Source organism: Aplosporella prunicola, assembly GCF_010093885.1.
Source record: "Aplosporella prunicola CBS 121167 unplaced genomic scaffold K452scaffold_1, whole genome shotgun sequence".
Classification (NCBI taxonomy): Eukaryota; Fungi; Ascomycota; class Dothideomycetes; order Botryosphaeriales; family Aplosporellaceae; genus Aplosporella; species Aplosporella prunicola.
The window spans coordinates 234,413-255,551 of NW_022983529.1; the positions used below are offsets into that span (position 1 = coordinate 234,413).

The 21,139-nt window shown below is 53.0% G+C and overlaps 6 protein-coding genes across 6 annotated transcripts; 3 read left to right on the forward strand and 3 right to left on the reverse strand.

Moving 5' to 3' along the window:
• Window positions 1-2,640: 2,640 nt before the first annotated feature.
• K452DRAFT_282054 (uncharacterized protein) lies at window positions 2,641-5,983 on the forward strand. Its single transcript, XM_033539524.1, has 3 exons — window positions 2,641-3,452; window positions 3,529-5,763; window positions 5,819-5,983. The coding sequence occupies exons 1-3, from the start codon at window positions 2,775-2,777 to the stop codon at window positions 5,843-5,845; spliced, it is 2,940 nt and encodes a 979-aa protein (XP_033402777.1). The 5' UTR covers window positions 2,641-2,774; the 3' UTR covers window positions 5,846-5,983.
• A 57-nt stretch (window positions 5,984-6,040) lies between these two features.
• On the reverse strand, window positions 6,041-8,007 carry K452DRAFT_323293 (uncharacterized protein; the record flags this gene model as incomplete). The annotated part of the gene is made up of 2 exons (XM_033544627.1): window positions 6,041-7,901; window positions 7,964-8,007. The coding sequence occupies 2 exons, from the start codon at window positions 8,005-8,007 to the stop codon at window positions 6,041-6,043; spliced, it is 1,905 nt and encodes a 634-aa protein (XP_033402778.1).
• Window positions 8,008-8,466: 459 nt separating this feature from the next.
• K452DRAFT_217511 (uncharacterized protein) lies at window positions 8,467-10,919 on the forward strand (the record flags this gene model as incomplete). Its single annotated transcript, XM_033536294.1, has 4 exons — window positions 8,467-9,560; window positions 9,804-10,182; window positions 10,312-10,450; window positions 10,504-10,919. 4 exons carry the CDS (start codon window positions 8,467-8,469, stop codon window positions 10,917-10,919), a joined length of 2,028 nt encoding a protein of 675 aa, XP_033402779.1.
• Window positions 10,920-10,966: 47 nt separating this feature from the next.
• K452DRAFT_282057 (uncharacterized protein) lies at window positions 10,967-12,116 on the reverse strand. The gene has a single exon (XM_033539525.1). It carries the CDS (start codon window positions 11,879-11,881, stop codon window positions 11,006-11,008), a length of 876 nt encoding a protein of 291 aa, XP_033402780.1. The 5' UTR covers window positions 11,882-12,116; the 3' UTR covers window positions 10,967-11,005.
• A 3,555-nt stretch (window positions 12,117-15,671) lies between these two features.
• On the reverse strand, window positions 15,672-17,800 carry K452DRAFT_293555 (uncharacterized protein; the record flags this gene model as incomplete). The annotated part of the gene is made up of 3 exons (XM_033541590.1): window positions 15,672-16,999; window positions 17,060-17,372; window positions 17,435-17,800. 3 exons carry the CDS (start codon window positions 17,798-17,800, stop codon window positions 15,672-15,674), a joined length of 2,007 nt encoding a protein of 668 aa, XP_033402781.1.
• Window positions 17,801-19,150: 1,350 nt separating this feature from the next.
• K452DRAFT_282060 (uncharacterized protein) lies at window positions 19,151-20,505 on the forward strand. The gene is made up of 3 exons (XM_033539526.1): window positions 19,151-19,252; window positions 19,450-19,834; window positions 19,904-20,505. The coding sequence occupies exons 1-3, from the start codon at window positions 19,208-19,210 to the stop codon at window positions 20,137-20,139; spliced, it is 666 nt and encodes a 221-aa protein (XP_033402782.1). The 5' UTR covers window positions 19,151-19,207; the 3' UTR covers window positions 20,140-20,505.
• Window positions 20,506-21,139: the final 634 nt, after the last annotated feature.

Consider the following 21,139-nt stretch of genomic DNA (forward strand, 5'->3'; position numbering starts at 1 on the left):
GCTATGGTAGTTTTTGTGGTCGTTGTGGGTGTTTTTGCTTTGTGCTCTGTGTGTTGTTTGGCGTTGAAGCTTGTGGTGGTTGTTTCGAGAGAAGGGGAAATAATGTCGTAGTATATAAATCATTACAGTAGCCATTACAAACACATACGACCATAGGTCGAGGAGAATTGGGCATCCCGTCCGCTCTGCCATACACAAGCCTCGAACCGGCTGATTAGTAGTTAGGTGGGTGACCACTAGCGAATCCCAGCTGCCGTATGTTTTTGCTTTTTGCTTTTCGCTTTTTGCCCTAGATAAGAACCACGGCCATAAGGAGACGGACAGCCCTGCATATATATGTTTTGCACGGGGAACACAGATGGTGTTTTGTGGGCTTTTAGCGCGTGGTGAGCAGGCTGGTGTTCTAGCCGCTTTTGTGTCTGCTGGATGCAGCTGGCGTGGCTGCCTTTGCGTGCGGTAGTTGCCTCTTTTTTGCTTGGTGTATCGACGGTGCGTGACGTTTCTTTGCGCAGTATGTTGGCGGGTCGTCGGCGAAGCTGTCCTTTTCACTAAGGAGGGCTAGTATAGGTTCTCGGTGTTCGAGTTAAGTAGAGTTCAGCATCCCTCAGTGAAGCGTGTAGTATATACACTGCACAGTGAATACTTGACGTTGCGTCCGTACAGTTTGTCGCAGTGCGCTGATCTTCTCGCTGTCTGAATCGTTCTCGTCGTTGTCGAATCTGGGTAATTTTCTAATGAACACACCTCTTTGTCTCGCCATCAATGGACTACTCCCACCTGTGGAATCCCCGGCGCTTCGGCCAGGCTGCCAAAGCCAACGCCACGGCCTGCGTCCAGCCGGCTTTCAGGATTCAAGGAGGTCGCAAGACGAATTTCCTGCTAGCTCGAGGATGGAACTCGAAGGTTCTAGGAAGTAAGGTATTCGCGACGATGTGCTTATGTTAAGCAGAAACTGATCGGTCGGGTGTGGTTTTTACCTAGTGTTGTCGGTCTGTAGAACAAAATATAAGTTGAGGGGCGAGAGAGAGAGAGTAACGCCATGAGAAGTAGCTGGCCAATGGAAGACGCACATATCCTAATCAGGTATAGCGTTGGTTCGCAGGATCTCTTTGCGTGTTGTCGCCAAGTCAGTCTCACATTAAGTGGTTTTCCGCGCCCAAGAGACCATTTGAGGTAAGATCCACCGGCAACTTGTCGTGCCGCTCCCGAGAAGCTTTCCTGGGTTGTATAAAAGCAAGAACATGACGTGAACTTTTTGCTTAAGCAAGTATGGCGATTTCCCAAGTAAGTATAGGCTTTGACGACGCTAGCAGGGGTGGAGGATGCGCCATTCAAATCCCGCAGGATGCAGCATATGCACCTCGTGAAAACCCCAAAGCGGTAATGTACGACCCGTGCGTCGGAAAGCTGTAAATGTGGCCACGCCATTAGTAATTATGAGAGCCTTGCAATGCGATGGTCTCTGAAACCTCTGTCCTTGTCCATCCGTCTCTTTTTTTCTTTCTTTGATCTTGATCTTTCCTTGGTTCCTTCCTCGCTACCCAAAACGATCTGATTGGCCAGAGCCTGGTACCGACCTCATGGTATCACAAAATTAGTAGTAATCATCATCGCGACCGGTAGGAAACGTTTCCCTAAGACAAGTTCCGAAAGTAAGCCGCGAAGCTCTCACTGTATAAATTAGGTTGGAATTTAGAGTCGTCAAGCTGATATTCACTGTCTTAAGCACATCGGCAAGTTCCTTATGCGCAAAATGACCGAGGACTCGGACTCAACCAAAGTGTGCGAGACGGAACAAGACTACAAGCGACCTGAACGAACACCAAAGTTCTCCGATTACGTCCGGATCTTCAGCTACGCGACAAAATGGGACTTTTTCCTCTACGCGGTTGCTTCTTTAGCATCAATCGGAGCTGGTGTAGCTCTGCCTCTCATGAACATCATCTTCGGGCAACTCACCGGACAGTTTACGAACTACTTCTCAGAATCATCCACCATATCCCGTAGTGAATTCGATCGAATCTTACGTCGGCAGGCCTTATACATCATGGGCCTTTTTATCGGTCGTTGGGGCCTGAACTCGATTAATAAATTTTGCTTCAGAATGATAGGTATCCGCCTATCGTCAGCCATTCGCCTACACTACCTCCAATCGCTGTTTGCGCAACCAATTCACGTCATCGACTCCATGCCTCCTGGGGCAGCCGCGACCGCTATCACCACAACATCAAACACATTGCAGATTGGAATTTCCGAACGCCTGGGGACATTCCTGCAATTCAATGGCACTATCTGGGCTGCCCTAATCGTTTCTTTCATTTGGAGCTGGGACCTCACCTTAGTGACGTCCTCTTTGGTCCTGTATTCCTTGGTAGTCTTGGGCGTTGTCTATCCGTTCGTCATTAAAGGTCAGACCGCGACTGTCAAAGCGGATGCTCAGGGGATAGCTATTGCCAGTGAGGCTCTTGGAGGGATCCGGCTGGTCATGGCTTGCGGTGCCCAGGGCCGTATAATCTCTCGTTATGAGGAACGGGTGCAAGAAGCTATGAAGCATGGCCAAAAAAGCGCTCCGCTCATTGGCATTCAGTTTGGCTTGCTTGTAAGTCTTCATAATCGTCTCCAAGCCGTACAATTATGAGATTGGGCTAATTCAAAGGTAGTTTTTCGGTGTGTTCGGAGCATTTGGTCTGGCCTTCTGGTATGGCATTCGACGATACATTGCCGGCGGCATCGACAACGCCGGTGTAGTCATCGTCGTGCTGATGTCGGTCATGATGATTCTCACATCCTTGGAGCGCATATCGATACCGCTCATGGCTGTCAGCAAGGCCATCGTTGCTGCTTGTGAAATTCTCACAGTCATCGATGCGCCTGTCCCCGATCCTGGTTCTCTCAAGCCAGATATAGTCTCCGAAGACTTAATTATCGACAACGTGACGTTCGAGTATCCCAGCCGACCCGGAGTTAAAGTCCTGGATGAATTGAATTTTCGAATTCGGGTGGGCCAAAACACTGCTCTTGTTGGTCCGTCTGGTTCAGGCAAGAGCACAATTGTCGGCTTGATAGAACGGTGGTACTCTCTAAGAGAGCAGCACGTTCTGCCTCAAGTGATCGGTGCAAAGAAACCGGAGAAGCCAAATGAGGAGAAGCAAAATGAGGAGAAGAACTCCCAGTTAGAGAAAGAGCTGAAGGTTTCCATCAAGCCCAAACTCTCTGGATCCATTACAGTAGGGGGTCATAATCTTGATGATCTCGACCTCAAATGGTGGAGGGCACAGGTAGGCCTAGTCCAGCAAGAACCTTTTCTCTTCAACGACACCATTTTTAGGAACGTCGCAAATGGCCTCATTGGGACCGAGTGGGAAAATGAGCCCGAAGCCTGGAAACGTGAGCGGGTTGAAGAAGCATGCCAGGAAGCCTACGCCGACGAGTTTATCAACCGTCTACCCGATGTGAGTCCGATCTCTTTGCTTTTGCTCCTTGCACACCTCTTGCATGATGAGACAATTCTGACTCTGTTTTCCGCAGAGATATGACACTCAAGTTGGTGACGGCGGGGCAAAGCTGTCTGGCGGTCAAAAACAACGCCTCGCCATTGCCAGGAGCATCATAAAAAAGCCTCGGATCATCATCCTGGATGAAGCTACCAGTGCAATCGACGCCAAGAGCGAGAGGATAGTTCAGGCGGCCCTTGATAGGGTCACGCAAAACCGCACCACCATTACCATCGCCCACCGTCTTTCAACTATTAAGAAAGCGGATCACATCGTTGTGTTGAAAAATGGGCGAGCGGTCGAGGAAGGCACCCACCAAAGCCTTATTGCCAATCCATCTGGTGTTTACAGCGCCCTAGTCCGCGCTCAATCGCTACATTTGACACAAGATGATGGGCCAGAGCCTGATACGCCGGCATTTGGGCATGGCGTGGAATCGGAGAAGATGCTCGGCGATCACGACCAAGTTGCAAACCCAGCTCCTGCCGTCGCTCTTCAAGAAGAGGAGAATGGGCAGTCTCGAAGCCTGATCTACAGTATGGGAAAACTTCTGTACAAGCTGCGAGCGCAGTGGGTTCCCTTTCTGGGAATCGTCTTTTTCTGCATGGCGACCGCAGCCGCCACACCGATCCAAGCTTGGCTCTTTGCCAAAGTCATTGACGTCTTTCTTATGAGTGGTGAAGATCTTAAGAAAGGAGGAGACTTCTGGGGCTTGATGTGGTTTGTCTTAGCTGCGGGTGCTGGCGTCGCATACCTCTTCTGGGGCTGGACTAGTCTCCATGTCCAGTACTTTGTCAGTGCGGCGTATAAGAAGCAGTATCTCGCCGACATGCTATATCAAAAACTCAGCTTTTTCGACAAAGGAGAGAACTCCCACGGCACATTGAGTTCCCGGATCGCGAGTGATTCAAAACACTTGGAGGAACTTTTTGGTTTGAACTTGGCGGCCTTGCTCACCGGCCTTTTTACTGTCGTGGGTTGCATCATCATCGCGCTCGTCTTCGGTTGGAAGCTCGGATTAATCGCTTTGTTCATCACCATGCCGATCATGCTGGCTTCCGGCTTCTGGAGATACAGACAGGAGGTACAATTCGACAAGATGAACTCAGCTGTCTTCATGGAAAGCTCGCAATTCGCCACGGAAGCCATAGGCGCGATCAGAACGGTCTCTGCTTTCACGATGGAAGACATGATCAACGAAAGATACAAAAAGCTCTTAAGTGGTCACGTTCAAGCAGCTCGCCGCAAAGCCCAGTGGACAGCCGTGCTTTTCGGTTTCGCGGACAGCGCCAGCCTTGGTTGTCAAGCCTTGATCTTCTGGTACGGTGGCAAGCGCCTGGCCAATGGCGAGTACAAGATGGACGCATTTTTCGTTTGTTTCATGGCCATCATCCAGGGTGCAGAGGCGGCAGCCCAAGTGCTTTCGGTAGCGCCTAGTGCGGCACAGGCAAAAATAGCTGCTAACCGCATACACGATGTTCAAGAGTCCGCGGATGTGGACCGAATCGCGACTATGGAGAACGGAGATATACCTGGAACAGATGGCGGCGTGCAAGTCGAGCTGCGAGACGTCTATTTCAAGTACCCCACGCGTAACATTCCCATTTTTGAAGGCCTGAATCTCAGCATCGGCAAAGGACAGTACGCAGCATTTGTCGGGCCGTCCGGATGCGGGAAAACGACCATTATTTCCCTTTTGGAGCGGTTCTACGACGTGGGTCCAGGCCAAGGCGCCATTCTATGCAACGGCGTCAACATCAACAGCCTTAACGTCTATGGTTATCGCCAGCACTTGTCCCTCGTAGCCCAGGAGCCGATAATGTTTCGGGGAACCGTGCGTGACAACATCCTCTTCGGCATAGCTGATCCTAGCTCTGTTTCGGAAGAGAGAATCCATGAGGTCTGTCGCGATGCTTTCATACACGATTTTATTGTTTCTTTGCCCGAGGGTTACGATACCGATGTCGGTCAAAAAGGCGTCTCCATGTCCGGGGGGCAGAAGCAACGAATTGCTATTGCACGAGCTTTGATTCGGGATCCCAAGATTCTCCTTTTGGATGAAGCCACATCAGCACTGGACTCCGAGTCAGAGAAGGTTGTCCAAGCCGCATTCGAAAAAGCTCGTAATGGGCGGACTATGATCGCTGTGGCTCATCGGCTCTCGACAATCCAAAAAGCCGATGTGATTTTTGTTTTTGATGAGGGAAGAGTGGTGGAGAAGGGCACTCATAATGAACTTGTCAAGAAACAGGGCGTTTACTGGGATATGGTAAGTATTCCTCCTTCTTTCTTTCTCGATTTCATACTGACGAAGAGATTTCCAGTGCCAGACGCAAGCTTTGGACCAGTAGGTTCGTGTCTGCATTTTCGGGGGCCACGGCGCCATTCGCCATAACATGCCCAAACTCTCTAGATTTATGTCAATTAATTTGTCTCCACTTACCCTAGTTTATAATAAACATACCTGCTGCCGGTGCAGTGATACCTCATACAATCATACGTACTGATGCTGCCGTCATGCTGTTTTAACTGATAAGCATCTCCCGTTACTGTAAAAGTGCATACAAATCTATCATGAGAGGTCCACCAGATCCTATAAGAGGTTGTCGTTTCCATTGGACATCTTCAGAGGTCCTTTGGACATCGGCTGCCTCTTCCACCAATTCCCATACACCTGTAATTTCATTTTTTCCAAGATAACGGAACACAATGCGGTCACCGCCATCTTCGAAGACGAATTCTCGACGCCACAGGCGCTGCCACTGCTCTAAGGGTGAGCCTTCGAGTGTGTTCATCTGCTCCACACTGCGGTTCCGCAACGCCAATAAGTAGAGAGAGCGTGCGCTCCATAATCCATCCTGACCCGGGTAGTCTTTCAACATCCATATGGCTTGGTCGCGTACCATGGGGTCGCGACAGAATAATGCTATGATTAAGAAGTACCATGACAGCCCGCATTGCAATGAAAGTTGGTGAGCCGGGTTCTTGACCTCGCGTTTGGCCGTATGCAAGGCGATCTCGGCCAGAGACAGATACTCACGGAACAAAGGTGTTCGCGCATGTACTGACTCGACGTGGACGTACTGTGGGGGGTCGTCGATCATGACGCCTAGGTACTGCATACGCAGATGGATGGCTCTTAGATATGTAGGAGATTTGGGATCGGACATGATGATTTTGTTGAACAGAGGCATAAACGCGGTATCTAGCGCTTGAATCAACTTCCCTGAAGCCTCGCAGAATTCTGTGACTTGCTGGTTGTCGAGGAGGTGGAGGAAAAACTTGTTGATGACGCTGCCGTCACTCGAGCCCCAAGCCGCCCTTTGGAAGCCTGTAGCTTTCATGACTTCCACCATGATCGGGTATATTAAGGTCTGTCTGCGTCGGGCAGCAAGCCAATACGCCTCGAACTCATCAAGGTCGTTAAAGACGTCTGGAATACGGTCGATGCTTCGAGAGCGAGGGAGTTGGCTTAGGAGGACCATAAAGGACTCTATCGTTTGTTTTCTGTTCTTCAATCCTTTTGTAAGATTTGGAAGGGGCATATCGTGGCCAACTCTGCCGCGGAAAATTGTGCGGCCTTGCATTGTTAGATTGGTGAAGATGTCTGCCACTGCACCAAGGATAGGCCTCGGGTTTGGCGCGAAGTTGGCCACATAGTTGTCCGCATCGTCATCTGTCAAGAGATAAAACAGTAGTGCCAAGCCATGATTAACATGGTCCAAGGCGGCGGTTCTGTTGCCTCGGAGCGTTTCAAAGAATAGTAACAGCACTGATAGGATAATCGCATCCGGCATAGAAGCTCGTTGCCTCTGCAGTTTTAGAGAATGGCAGTAGTAAGCGACAGCATGGAAGTAATGTGCATCTCTTTCAGCTGTCGGGAGAGCCGGTATTGATACTGCCTGAAGCGAATCGTACGTGGATTGACGATGCCACATGCTTAGTGCACCGATGGCCATTGCGGCATGGCGAAGTGTGTCGTTATTTCGTGTGATTTGAGGCATGGTCACTTCCCACAAGTCGCCGCTGGATGACGCACTGGTCCAGGGTCCCTGGACCAAACCCACGAACTCCTGGAAATATAGCATACTCGAAGAATTTTGGAAATCGAGGGCGTCTGGGTCAACATGCAGCTGCATCCTCGGAGATGTGCCACGGGTAAGCTGCCTAGAATCCCAGCAAAGCTGGCCAGGGCCAGAGGGTTTCTTCCGTGGTTCGAGAGAATATCCTTCACAACGTCCTCGACTCTTGAGACAATTATTGCATTGCGGTTTCGCTTCGTCACATTTAACGTGACGCTTCTTGCATGTGATGCAGCCTGTTCGTGTTTTGTTTGTGATTGTACGGGAGGCCTTCGGCTTGATCTGTTGGAGTGGCTCAGCATGTGACAATGAGTTTGTCTCAAAACTAGCTGAATATTAGCTTTATTTTCTCATTTTCAGCGGTACGTGGATTCTGCCTAGGCTCACTCTAGCTGAGACCCATAGGGCAGCACGATCATAGAATTTTCCATTATAATTTGTTGCCTATTGGGCCACCACCTGCCGTAGAGGTGGTATGGATGCAGGCCGCTTGTTCATGTGTAAGGGTCAGGCGTCTATCCGATGGGTCACGGAAAACGTGCGGGGCAGGCCTGGACATGGACAAGTTGCACCAGTTGCCCGGATCGAAGTTGTATCCGGAGACTTAGTTTTTCCGACAAGGATTACGTCACCTATCTATAAATATAGCTAGCTACCTAGAAGCTTACAAATCATGTAGATAATTATTATTAAATTAATTGTAGGCTCACATTTCCATGAATATCTACTAACACTACTGTATACAAGTTATGGCATGGCTGGTTAGTGGTTGGATAAAAATCAAATGTGTCTTATGCTAATGGAGCTTGGCTACATTGCATGTTTTCTTTTTATAATCTAGTTTTCCGTGCGCTAGCGGAAAACTCTCCATCGTCTCTCCATCCCCAACAATGGACAGTCAACCACGGCCTTATCGTAGCCATCGCATTCCGGCCTGTGATAAGTGCCGTCAAAGGAAGGTTCGCTGTGACCTTGAAGTTGCAGGACTGCCATGTCAATTATGCACGGAGAAAGGGTTCGACTGTCTCTTTTCAGGAACGAACACCTCGCGCTCTTCTGCTGCAACTGCTGATAGGCGAGACCTCGGACGGCAACGGAAGAGAGCAAGGTTAGAAAATGGTCAGACTGTTTTTAGTCTCAGGGCGTCAGTGACCGACGCATCTGCGGATGACAGCGGCTCCGTGGCGCTCCGATCCAGCACCCGACAAGAGAGCCGTCAAGTCGCACAGGAACGGTTACGAAGCACCTCAATCGATGAAAACTTAATCTCAAATGTTCATCAACATAATCGCAGCACATCGATAATTGTAGGTCCCATGGTTGCTGAGGATGTCAACATCCTTCAGCAGTATTTGACCACCGAACAAGAACCCGATTCAGAGACGTCCAAGCGACCCTACAATGTTGTCTCCAGTACTCCCAGAGATCCTGCAATATATCTGGCAATTCCAAGACACAGAGCGGGGTTGAAATTAGCCAAAGACCCTGGACAAGGTCATCGAGAAATCCTGGAACAGATTCTGGGCCCAAACAAAGAGGAGGTCATCCGGCTCTACTTCAAGCACATCCATCCATCATTTCCGGTGCTTAATGAAGAGTCTTTCATGAACATTGAAGATCAAGGGTGCAGGGTTTCTTCTGCACTACTCTGTCAAATTTACGCCATTTCATTGACCTTCTGGAACCAGTCCGAGAGCCTTGCACATCATCACTGTCCCAGCGAGCAATACTTTTGGAATCTCGCCATTGCGGCTCTCCAGGATGACTTTCTTGCTCCGACTCTTTTCACACTATACCCTTCAATAATCGACCTTTTAGGCAGACCGGTCGGCTCTATTCAGGGAAACGTCATCAATGCGGGCAGAACTGCGGCTCTTGCATATAGCTTGGGCTTGAACAGGGATCCAAGTGGATGGAAAACATCTTATCGGGATAAGGATTTGCGAATCCGATTGTTCTGGGGATGCATGATTGTTGACCAATGGTAAGCGTTAATCTTTATTGTGTATTGCTTTGAACACAAGGCATTTCACTGGCATACCATGTCCTTGGCATCAAACCAGAACAAATGTCACGCAGAGTAATAGCGTTTGTCTATAAGACCCGTGGTGCTGATTTTGCATATAAACGAATATCCGGCCTTACATGGACCTTAAACTCAAAACTAATATTGAAGGGCTATGATACGGCATGGAGGACGAAACAGTAACGACTGATTCTTTTCTAGGTCAAGCTTTGCGAACGGGATCCCCGCTTCAATTCTTCGAAAACAGTACGACGTGCCATTGCCAACAGCGCCGATCCTCCTGACGCCCGGGAAAGAATCACATGACAGGAAGCAAGCAGCCGAGTGTTTTATTTCCCTTTGCGAGCTCTCCCAAATCCTTGGAGATATCATGCCACTGGTATATGACCTCAGTGAACCACGAAATGATGCTTGGAAAGAAATAAGGCGTCTTGAACGAGACCTTGATGTCTGGGAAGAGGACCTGCCAGAGTATCTACGAGCCGATGGTCAGGAGATTGGCACTTCTGTTTCCGGTGCTAAAAGCCTGCGTTTGGGATATTTATCAATCAGGATGCTCCTTTGCAGGCTTTCTCTACGGGTATGTGTTTGATCCCCCAGTAATCCTTATGGGTTCGGCCAAGAATTATAATATATTCCATTGCCAGCTTTCTGCGTTATTATCTCCTTAAATACATTCTTTAGATCGTCGTTACTGACATCGTTGTAGGTGGCAAGCTACGACGATGGGCCTGGAAGCCACGACATACGACAATACCATCTGACAGCTGTACGCCGCGCCGCTACCGAGATTGTGGATTTTGTCTGTTCACTCCAGAGTTCCCATCTGAAAGAATTCTGGCTTTCTTGTAAACAACTCTCCTCCCACAAACAAACTACTCAACTCACAATACCACAACAGTTACGGGTCATCTTATTGTCTCAGCCACCACGATACTGTTGCGCTGTGCAGTCGATACAACGGATGTGAACATAACAGAAACGTGCAAAGAGACACTGAGAAAGCTTCAGAGAAGATTGAGCTTGGCCAAATCGGAAGACAACTGGGACCTTGCGGACATGTTTCTGGAGCGCTATGACGAGCCGATTTCCAGGATCACCTCAACAATTGATCGCGATCCAGATACAGCGAACCGTGACCGAAGCTCCGCACGGGCTTTGCAGAACTTAGATCCGTTTCAATCCCAGCTGGCCTATCAGGACCAGTTTGGCCTCGGGTTGGGCACTTTTTCGGAGTTCAACATTCCAATGGACCCTCTGGAATTTCAATGGGCGTCTGCCTGGGATATGTTTGAAGGTCATCAAGAAAACGCTTAAGCGTTATACGTGTTGACAGGCTTTAAATAGAAAAGAATGGTTCCACAATTGAAATCATATGGGGGTTCATGCTTTTAAGGTCGGTACTACAGCTTGCTGGCCGCCTCAGCTCCCGCATCTCCATACAATGGCATAGTCCCCGGAGTCAACCGCAGCGCTTCCTCCATAATATCAAATCCCTCCTCCAACTGTTGCTCCGTAGTAGTAAGGGGAGGCGCAAAGCGAAAAACGCCGCCGAAAGCCGGAAGCGTGGACAGCTGAGCCCAAAGCCCGAGCTCAGCCATCTTATTCGAGACCAACCACCCAAGCTCAGCGGCGCCCTGTTTCGTCTCTCTGTCAGAAACCACCTCGACACCAGCCATAAGGCCGCGTCCCCGAACATCACCAAGACACCCGTACCGCGCCTGCAGTTTCCGCAGCCCAGCCTGCAGCTTCTCGCCCAGCTTTTTCGAGTGCTTCACCAGCCCGTCCCTGACGACGATATCAAGCACCTTGGCCCCCACCGCAGCAGGCAACGGGTCGTTGACATGCGTCGTGTAGAACAAGTACCCCTTATTCTTCGTGACGGCGGCGATTTCATCACTCGTGACCACCGCGCTCAAAGGCAAGCCGTTGCCAAGCGTCTTGCTCAGCGTCAGGATATCGGGCACGACGCCGCAGTGCTCGAACGCGAACATGTCGCCGGCGCGCCCGATCCCCGTCTGCGCTTCATCCACGATGAGCAGCATTCCGCGAGCTTCGCAGTGCGCCTTCGCTGCCTTCAGCCAGCCGTCGGGCAGGACGAGCATGCCGCCCGAGGAGAGGATCGGCTCGACTATGAGTGCTGCGAGGCTGCCGCAGGATTGCCGGTCGATCAGGCTGAAGCCGTAGTCGAGCTCGGTCTTCCAGTCGTGGGAGCCGTCGGCGTGGCGGAAGATGCTGCGGTAGGAGTTTGGGGCTGGGAGCATGAGGCTGCCGGGCATCTTTTGTGGGTTTCAGTTGTTGGGTTCATGGTTATGTGTTTTGAGATGAGCTTACTACAGGTCCGTAACCATCGCGGCCGGAGAGATATTGCACTGCAGCGGCCTGTTTATCGTCAGAAATATCCAAGAAGCATGGGAAGGGATTACAGACGGCTCCAGTCACACCGTGCCAGCTTGCGGACAGTGCAACGATTTCGAACTTTCCAGTATACGACTTTGCGAGTTTGATGGCTGCCTCGTTGCTTTCGCCACCAGTGCTCAGAAAGAACGCCTTGTCCAACCCCGGAGGACAGAGACTGGTTAGGTGTTTTCCGAGCTGGATTACTGGCGGGCTCAGCATGCCGCTGAACAAATGATCCAAGCCTGCGGCATGAGCGGTGATGGTTTCGACGATTTCTGGGTGGCCGTGGCCGATAAGACAGGACTGCGTGTTATGAGTGATGCAAGGCTCTTTGGATGGCCTTGAAAAAAGACCGGGGGGAACACACCATCTGTCCAGACGTCCAATCTAGCATACGATGTCCATCCGCTGTGTAAATGTAACAGTCTTTGGCACCGGTGATCAGATCAGGATGAAAGGCCGAGCCGAAGGACAGCATGCACCGTTCAGCATCCGCCTTGAGAGTGGTTTGATCGATTCCAGAGTAAAGGCCTGCCATGATTATACTGTTGTACTGTCAAGCTTGTCATACACGCGTAGTTTGCGGTGGGACAAGTCTGTCGCTTTATACTGCTACTAGAGCGACAGCCGTTTCATAACCCACATGATAGCAGACGAAAAAGGCTTGAAACCTAGTCGATTTTTCCTTTTCCAGTTAGACAAGAGGATTTGCTTGGAAAGTTTTCCGACGCTTCCTCCGCGTCTTGGGTTTTCCGTCGACGGGAAGTCAAGTTTCCCGTCGGAGAAGTATCGACTTTTCCGTCGGAAAGATAACAACTGTAGCCTTCAAGCATTACTGCCGACGTCACCCTACAGGAGCATTCACTGATAATGAGATTGTGGGATACCCATAGCCTGACCTTCATCGTACTTCATCTTTTGTACTGGCATTCACAGCAGTTGTCTTGAGCTACGGAGTACACATTGGCAGCTCCTTTTGCTTGGAAACATTTTTAGTTTATTTTATTCTGATTTTTTCTGGTTTCCTCGATAATATTCCCCCCCCACCCTTGAGTGAGCTGAACCACAACAGCGATATCAAGGTGTCCGATCGCACTGGTTGGTATAAAAAACGTGCAAACCCCCAACATGCGCAGTCTCCACCAGGCCCTGCACAAGCCGACCACAGCACAAAAACACTGTACCTAGTCCACCAACACAAACCACACCATCCTTCCCAAGCAACAACCAAGCCAAAGCCAACACCCACCCCAGAGCGTGCCCAAAGAAGCGTTTCCGCACCCACCCACACACACACACACACACACACACACACACACACACACACACACACACACACACGCAGCAATCCTCACCCCTGCACCCTCCCATGTCAGTCAGTCCCACAAGCATCCGTGCGACAGAAGCATGCAGAAGTTTTCTAGAACACGACGACCACCGATCGATCCATCGCAGGCACCCACTCTAGAGTCAGATCCTCCGTTGCTGTGGATACCGACCATGTGTTATGTAGAAACCTCTGCCCGGAGATCTGGTACGTCGTACATGCCTCCCACCACGTGGATGTGGCATGTACCGCCTCGGAGCACAAAACTACTCTTTGCCTGTCACCTACAGTAGCAGCAATAGCATTAGCAAAACCACCATCCCGTCCATCCCATCAACCCACATCTATACAATACCCACCCATACCCACCCCTAGCACAGCCTCCCACAGCCGCCCACCGCACCACCACCACCACCACGCCCCGTCCCGTGCCACCCGCAAAGCCACACGCGCACAAACCCCACTCGCCTCACTCAACGTCACTCCCCCCAGCGTGGAAAGCGAGAAACGAGTCCGGAGCTCGCGTGCGCCATACGCACTTACGCACATACGCGCCGCCATGCCTCATCAATCAAGGTCGAAGAGGTACGGAGTAGGTAGAGAGAGAGGTTTTGAGCGCAGACCAAGGCCAGGCCAGGCCAATCGGGCTTGCAGCCGCCCGCACACCCACTCACTCCCTCCCACAGCGCGACTCGCTCGGCGAGAGGAGGCGAGGACGCGCGGAAGCGGCCCACGGCCGGCCTAGCGCACAGACCAGCTTGCGTACCGGGTGCTGGCAGATGTGGGGTGGGGAACCGGCGTCCCTGCACTCACTCAGGGACCAGCAGCTCAAAGCTCGTTCAGGGACTGCCGTTGCCGTTCGCAGCCGGGGCTCAACGCCAAGCTATTGTACCCAAAGAGGAGAGAGCGAGAAAGGGAGAGAGGAGGCCGTACCTAGTGCAATAAATGCGTTACTAACACACACACATGCACCCAACCCCCAGCCTCAGCTCTAGCTCTAGCCCCCATTGACTGCACTGCACTGCACTACCGTACCAGCACCCAGCGGCCCGCATTACGCGCGGTCCTTTAATCTTGAGCCTTCGCCCAACCCGGCGCGTCCGCGTCCGTGTGCCCACTCACTACCTTGTCCTTCCACCTACCTACTGTACCTACCTACCCAGCCGGCTGGCTAGGTAGGAGAGGAGAGAGGAGAGGGGAGGGAGGAGGAGAAGAAGAAGAGGAGAGAGCGAGCGAACAAAAAAACACATGTGACGCATAAGCCTCAAACATATAAACCAACAATTAACCACCCACAACAAAAACGCCGTTATCGTCTATCTAGAGTATCGAGAGTATCAAGAGTACCGCAGTACCGCGTGTATCGCACAGCATTCGCCAAGCCAAAAGAAATAATCAACCAAAAACCCAAACAACAAAAAAGCCCCCAAAACCCCCCCCAAAAGAGAGAAAGAGAGAGCCCCAAAAATCGGTTATAAAACTACAAGCTACGGCCGTGTAATAAAAAAGCCAAAACCAACAAACAAACGCGCGAGCGTGGTGATGAGGCGGAGAGCCTGTCTGTCAGTGCGCGCATACATGCATGCATGCAGCAGCTGCAGCAGCAGCAGCAATAGCAGCAGAGAGGACAGGAACGGAAGGACGGGGGGCGGAACGGAAGGAAGGGGAGGAAGGGAAGGGAGGGAGAGAGGGAGAGGAAGGGAGTGGGGGCGGCGTGTGCCTGTCCGTCTGTTTGCGGCGACGGCGCACCCGCTGCCCCCTTCCTCCCCCCCCACCACACCACACCAGGCCCCCTCGTCCTCCCGGCCGACCGACTGTCCGACCGCTCGACCCGTCCGACCGCCTGACTACTGCCTGACTAACTGCCGGACTGACTACTGACTGCCTGACTCTCCTTCACGCTTTGTGTCCATGGTCCCATGATCATCAGCAGACCAGCCGGGGGGTATTGCCATCGTGTCGAATCTAAACCCTAATCGTGATAGTGGTTGAGAGAGTGTAGGAAGCAGAGTATAAAAAAGAAAAGAAAAGGTCGACGAAAAGAATCGTAGAAGAAGAAGTAGAAGAAAAAAAGAAAAAACAGCGAAATAAAATGGAAAAAAACGCCTTGGTCATCGACCAACATTATAGCATATCCAGCTTTCGTTGCGTGGGTCGTTTGCGAGCAGCCATAACCAAAAACAACCGCGTCTCCTCGCTCGTCAGGCTTCTAGCCCAACTAAGCCGTGAGGGCGTCTTTCAGCTGAGTGTGGCACAACTGGCGCATCCAAAATTTGTCGTGACCCCGAACGTGCTTTCGTGAGACGCGCGCTTCTACTCCCACCACTGACGGTATCCAGTCTTTATTCGTGCTGCTGCTGCTGCTGGTTCTTGGAGAACCAGCCTCCAATCCAGCTCTGCCTGTTCTGCGCCTTGCGTTCCTTATCAGCCTCCTCGCTCTCCTGCACCAGTCTGAGCGGGCGCGGCTTGTTGCCCATAATGACTTGAGGAGGCCTGTCGAAGCTGCTCGCCACGCTCTGGGGCGGGCTGGGAGTATCGACGGCAATGCCGCTGTCACTGTTGCTCACCTCGTCCAGCTTGCTGTTGGTGCTCAGGCGGTTAGGGTTGGCACCAGCGCCGCGGATGCTGCTGGCGTCGTCAGTGCTCTGGCGGGGAGCGTAGCTGCTCGAGCCGGACACGACGCGCGAGCCGCCTGGGGTGGAGGGGCCGTTGGGCTGGTTCACGGGAAGACCGCCGAAGAATGACGTGCGGGGCGACACAATGCTGGGGGACATAGGGGAGTTGCCGCGGTACATGTTGTTGACAACAACGGAAGCGCTGTTGCTCCACTCAGAGTTAGCGCGGCGATGTTGGGATGAGCTGCGAGCAGCTGCGCCACGAGCCAATGGAATGGAGGGAGCCGTGTTCGGGTCGTCGGTGATGCTCTGGTTCATCGGCCTCGACGGCGGGGGCATGACGGAAACCGGGCGAGGACGAGGCTGGACAGTGCCCTCGCCGGGGAGGGGCACGGCGTTAGCGCCGAGAGCAACAGACTTGGCACGCTGAAGGAACGAAGGCTTGCCATCCTTCGACGGCGGCGGGGGAAGCTCCTTGTCCTTGTTTGCGGCTGAGGGCTTGGCAGGCATGTTGTCGTCGTGGCTGAGAACAGCCTCGAAGCCCTGGTGTTGCAGGAGACGCTCGATGATCTTGTTGATGTAGAGCGACAGCGCCTTGTTCTGATCCTTGAGCGTCGTGATCTCCGACTCGGTGCGGCGAGTGTCAGCCTCATCTTCAGCTGCTTCGCCGAGCTCGTCAGCCAAACTGTTGCCGCCCAGGTCCTCGCCGCCCTGTGCGTTCGTGTTGCGCATAAACTCGCCGCGCGAAAAGTCGCCGTTCAGTGTCCGCTCACTCAGCAGCAGCTGGAACGACTCATTGTCCTCCATGAGGCGCGCATTGGCCATGCGCGTCTCCAGCAGTATACGCTCCAGCTCCTGCATGCGACCGCCGCCCATGTTCTCCAGCTCGATGGCCTTGATCTGGGACTCGGCGAGCTCCAGGCGCAGCGACTCGATAAGCTTGTCCTTCTGGAGCAGCAGCTTGGAGTTGTTCTGAGAGTTGCTGCGCTGCAGAGAGGAAGGCGGCGCAAATTCCAGGTTGCCAGAGGAGTTGGTCCGGGTGTTCAGGGGACTCGCTGCGCCGAATGTGTTAATAGCCAGACCTGAGTGTGTTTGCTTGTGAGGATAGAACCTACCGATTCTGGAGTTGCGGCGCAAGAAGCGATCGTCCTCCTCGCCTTCTTGCTCGCGCTCAGCCATGGTGTCCTTGAGTCGCTGAATGACCTCGTGCAGCTCATCCTCCCGGGCCTGGGCTTGCTCCTTCTCTTTTATGGCAGCTGCGCGCTCGGCCTCGTAGATGGCATCCAAATCCCGGCGTTGGCGAGCAGTTTCGCGCTTCTCGTTCTCCAACTCATCCACCCGTTCCTCCGCCTCATGGGACCTCTCCTCGAGCTTCGCCTGGTCATTGAGAGCATCGTCGAGCCTCGTCTTGAGGACCTCGACTTGTTTCTGGGCCTAGTGTTAACATGCGACGTCCGGGGTGCCTGAGGCACGGGCGCTGATCGACTCACCTGGTAATCGTCAGACGCCGACTCGGCCTTCTGCAGCTGGTCCCTAAGGTCCTTGATCAGGGCGGCCGTTTCCTCGGCCTTTGCCTTTTCCTCCTCTTCCCTCTTGGCGAGAGCTTCGTCACGGGCGGGCGAGGAGTCCTTGCTCATGGACGGGTGGTGGGGCTTCTTGATGGAGGACCGGGCAGACATGGGGCTGGGGCCGGACATGCTAGTGCGGTTGCTGGAAGTGGTCCTCCTCACGCCAGTCGGGGAGGCAACGGTGGGTATCGAAGACCGGGAGGGGCTGCGAGTGACCCCTGAGGGCGAGTTTGCGGAAGAGCGACTGGCGGCGCCCGGCGGAGGCGGTTTTTTGATAGCAGTCGACATGGTGGTGGCGGTGTTGGGTGTAGTGGTGAGGTGTTGTTTGTGGTTGGAGGCGCAAGTCGCAGGCGGGAAGGGAAAAGGGCAAGAAGCGTGGCGGTGGATGGCTCAGCTAAGAATAGCGGGTTCACGCGCGGATGTGGCTATGTTTGTGGATCGCCGCGGTGAGAATCAGGGTTGAGCGGTCGGAGGTTGGGCGTCTGACGTTGGGCGCGCGACGACTGAGGTGTCTCGTCGTCGTTGCGGTGACGCTGGGCCTTGGCCGGCACGCGCCAGGTGTACTACTCAAGTAGCTCGGGAAATGAACTGCGGGCTTTTTCCCTGAGATTTAGGGAGCGATGCTCGGGCGTTTCATGGCAACGGGCATGGAGGGCACAGCTGCCATAGAGACACTGCGTTCCGCAGGCCCCTTGTGCACGTTCGGCAGATCAGCTGCACTGGTAAGGCTGGAGCGGGCGGAGAAAATCGACGACGCGCCCGCCGTCCGGGGAAGTCCAGGCTGGCCGTTGAGCCTCATCAGACAACAACGCATCATCATCGTGCACCACACGATGCGCAGAGACTTTTTGTTCTCTGCCCTGCCCCGCTCATTCGCAACCAGCCACCCCGGCCTCAAGCACTTCCGTTTTCTCGCCTGGACTCTCTACCCGATGGAGAATCGCCGGCTCGCCTGTCGCGAATTTATTGGTTCGCTTGCATCTCCGTTTTTGGATTAGCGTGTCCGTTGCTTGCCTCTCCGTGCCAGCCTCCTGGTCCCTCCCTCGCTCCTGCCACTGCCTTTCACTCACTTTTAGTTGCGACGACCACCACCACTACCATCACCACCAACACCGACAGCAGCACCATTCTCTGACCTAGTGCCCACCCATTCGCTTGTGAATGAACGAGCAGCCAAATAACCCAACTCCACCACCCGCATATCCTCATCACCAGCAAAACCGTCTGCTCTCCCAAGCGAAAACAAAGGGGAGAAACACGGCTATCGGCGTGCATGACTTTCGCATACGTATGCTTCAACAAGATGCCAAATGCACGTCTCCATCGCTTTCTTCCGTGTCCGTGACCGTGATGCGAGGACGCTCGTGACACAGCCATGCTCTTACCTGATTGACACTGCCCGGATGCGGGCACAGAGTGCCGAGTGACCGAGCCTACAACCTAGGTAGACGCCGGGACATAGACGCAAGCCAAGCTCGCCATTTTTCAGGAAGAAGGCTGTGGTGACTTGCCCGCTGTGATGACTTGCTTGATAAGCCTGACGGCGATGACATGGAGTGGCAAAGCCCACAAAGCAAGCGAGGCGCACGGGCCAAGCTGATAAATTCAAGAAGGGCCATACCTACTCAAAACCTCTTCGCCCCTCGACGACGACTTCCACTAACCCACCAGCACAACCCCCCACCAACCGTCAAAATGGCCCGTCGTCCCGCGAGATGCTACCGCTACTGCAAGAACAAGGTGCGTTTCGACGCCCCGTCGCCCGACCGAGCACCACCGCGCCCGCCGCACATCTGAGCCCGCTCCGGCGTCTCCGGGCGGAGCAAGACGCACTCCAGATTGTCGCCGGCGAGCCGCGGTGGAGCGAGGAAACGGCGACGGACGCGCAGCAAACAAATGCCAAGGACAAAAACGACTGACGTTGGAAACCCGTATAGCCGTACCCTAAGTCGCGCTTCAACCGTGGTGTGCCCGACCCCAAGATTCGCATCTTCGATCTGGGCCGTAAGCGTGCTGGTGTCGACGAGTTCCCCCTCTGCATCCACCTCGTCTCCAACGAGTATGAGCAGCTGAGCTCCGAGGCTCTCGAGGCCGCCCGTATTTGCGCCAACAAGTACATGGTCAAGACCGGTGGCAAGGAGTCCTTCCACCTCCGCGTCCGCGCCCACCCCTACCACGTCATCCGTATCAACAAGATGTTGTCGTGCGCCGGTGCCGATAGACTGCAGACCGGTATGCGTGGTGCCTTCGGCAAGCCCAACGGTACCGTTGCCCGTGTCAACATTGGCCAGATCATCCTGTCCATCCGCACCAAGGACAACAGTACGTCATTTCCCTCTTAAAAGTCTGCCTTTTTCAAAACGGGCAGTTTTGCTGACCTTGCACGCCCAGACCGCGCCACCGCCATCGAGGCTCTCCGCCGCTCCCAGTACAAGTTCCCCGGTCGCCAAAAGATCATCGTTTCCAAGAACTGGGGCTTCACCCCTCTCCGCCGCGACGAGTACGTTGCCAAGCGCCAGGAGGGCCGCGTCAAGGTCGATGGTGCCTACGTGCAGTTCCTGCGCAACAAGGGTCCCCTCGAGTACAACATGCGCCGCTTCCCCTCTGCTTTCGAGACCGAGGCTTAGATGCCTTGGGCGTGAGGGAACCGAAGTGGTGGAATGTGGTTTACGGGAAATAAACTCTTCATGGGCTCTTGGGCGTTTGATATCTTGCTTTTCGGCTCCTCTCGGGTTGGGTCTGCTAGTGTAGTAGGACTTGCGTAGAGCGAGCAAATCTGAGGCAGAGTCTCCCTGACGAACAAATGTGGTGCATCTTTAGCGTGTGGGGTTTGTGCGCTTGCGTACTGGCTCTGTTGACCCTACTACGCAACGAATACCTGCATGTTTGATGCTACGAAGTACGACTGATCCAACAAAGCGTCGCCACAGTATCTACATAGTAGCAGAGCGCCGTAGCTTACAAGCCAACAAAACGCATCCACCGTCATTTACACATAGTACCATCAAACAGGAACCCATCCAGCAGCGCCAACACCCAGCCACGCAATACGCCAAACCACACCATCCATCACACACACCTTCCCCACCATTTCCCCACAGCTATAGAAGCTACACACCTCCACGTCCACCTCACCTCACCTCACTTCACTCACTCACTCACCCACCCCACCCCATGCCCCCGCCGCCGTTCATGTATGTGTATATGCGTACAAGTCAACAAGTAAGTCAGTAACTAAGTAAGCAAACAAGCGAACGACATGCAAGGTATGTATAGATATAGGTACAATAGGTCTACCACATATATAGATTTATTGATATCATTACTATGGATATGCATATCGCATACACATCCAAATCCCACAACAAGACGACCCAGTCGGTGCTTGAGCTGGTGCAGACAAGTGCGAGCAATATCAAATAGATGTAGACGTCTATACTATAGGTGTAGAATAGAGACGAATAGGGAGGGAGATAGGATACATAGGTACAGTGCGGCCTCTACTACGAACGCCTTGCACGCCTTCCACCCCACGAATCGCCCATCGTGCATCATGCATAAGGTAGCCAGCCTAGGTAGGTACACCCACACACACCACAAACACCACAAACACCCAAAAAAACAAAA

Excerpts from the sequence above, each read along its gene's own strand:
- K452DRAFT_282060 (XM_033539526.1), top strand. The coding sequence starts at position 19,208 with ATGGCCCGTCGTCCCGCGAGATGCTACCGCTACTGCAAGAACAAG. Across the intron at positions 19,253-19,449 it reads ACCGCTACTGCAAGAACAAG|CCGTACCCTAAGTCGCGCTT; the intron begins GTGCGTTTCGAC and ends AAACCCGTATAG. Across the intron at positions 19,835-19,903 it reads CATCCGCACCAAGGACAACA|ACCGCGCCACCGCCATCGAG; the intron begins GTACGTCATTTC and ends TTGCACGCCCAG.
- K452DRAFT_282054 (XM_033539524.1), top strand. The coding sequence starts at position 2,775 with ATGATTCTCACATCCTTGGAGCGCATATCGATACCGCTCATGGCTGTC. Across the intron at positions 3,453-3,528 it reads TTATCAACCGTCTACCCGAT|AGATATGACACTCAAGTTGG; the intron begins GTGAGTCCGATC and ends TGTTTTCCGCAG. Across the intron at positions 5,764-5,818 it reads AGGGCGTTTACTGGGATATG|TGCCAGACGCAAGCTTTGGA; the intron begins GTAAGTATTCCT and ends AGAGATTTCCAG.
- K452DRAFT_282057 (XM_033539525.1), bottom strand. The coding sequence starts at position 11,881 with ATGCCCGGCAGCCTCATGCTCCCAGCCCCAAACTCCTACCGCAGCATC.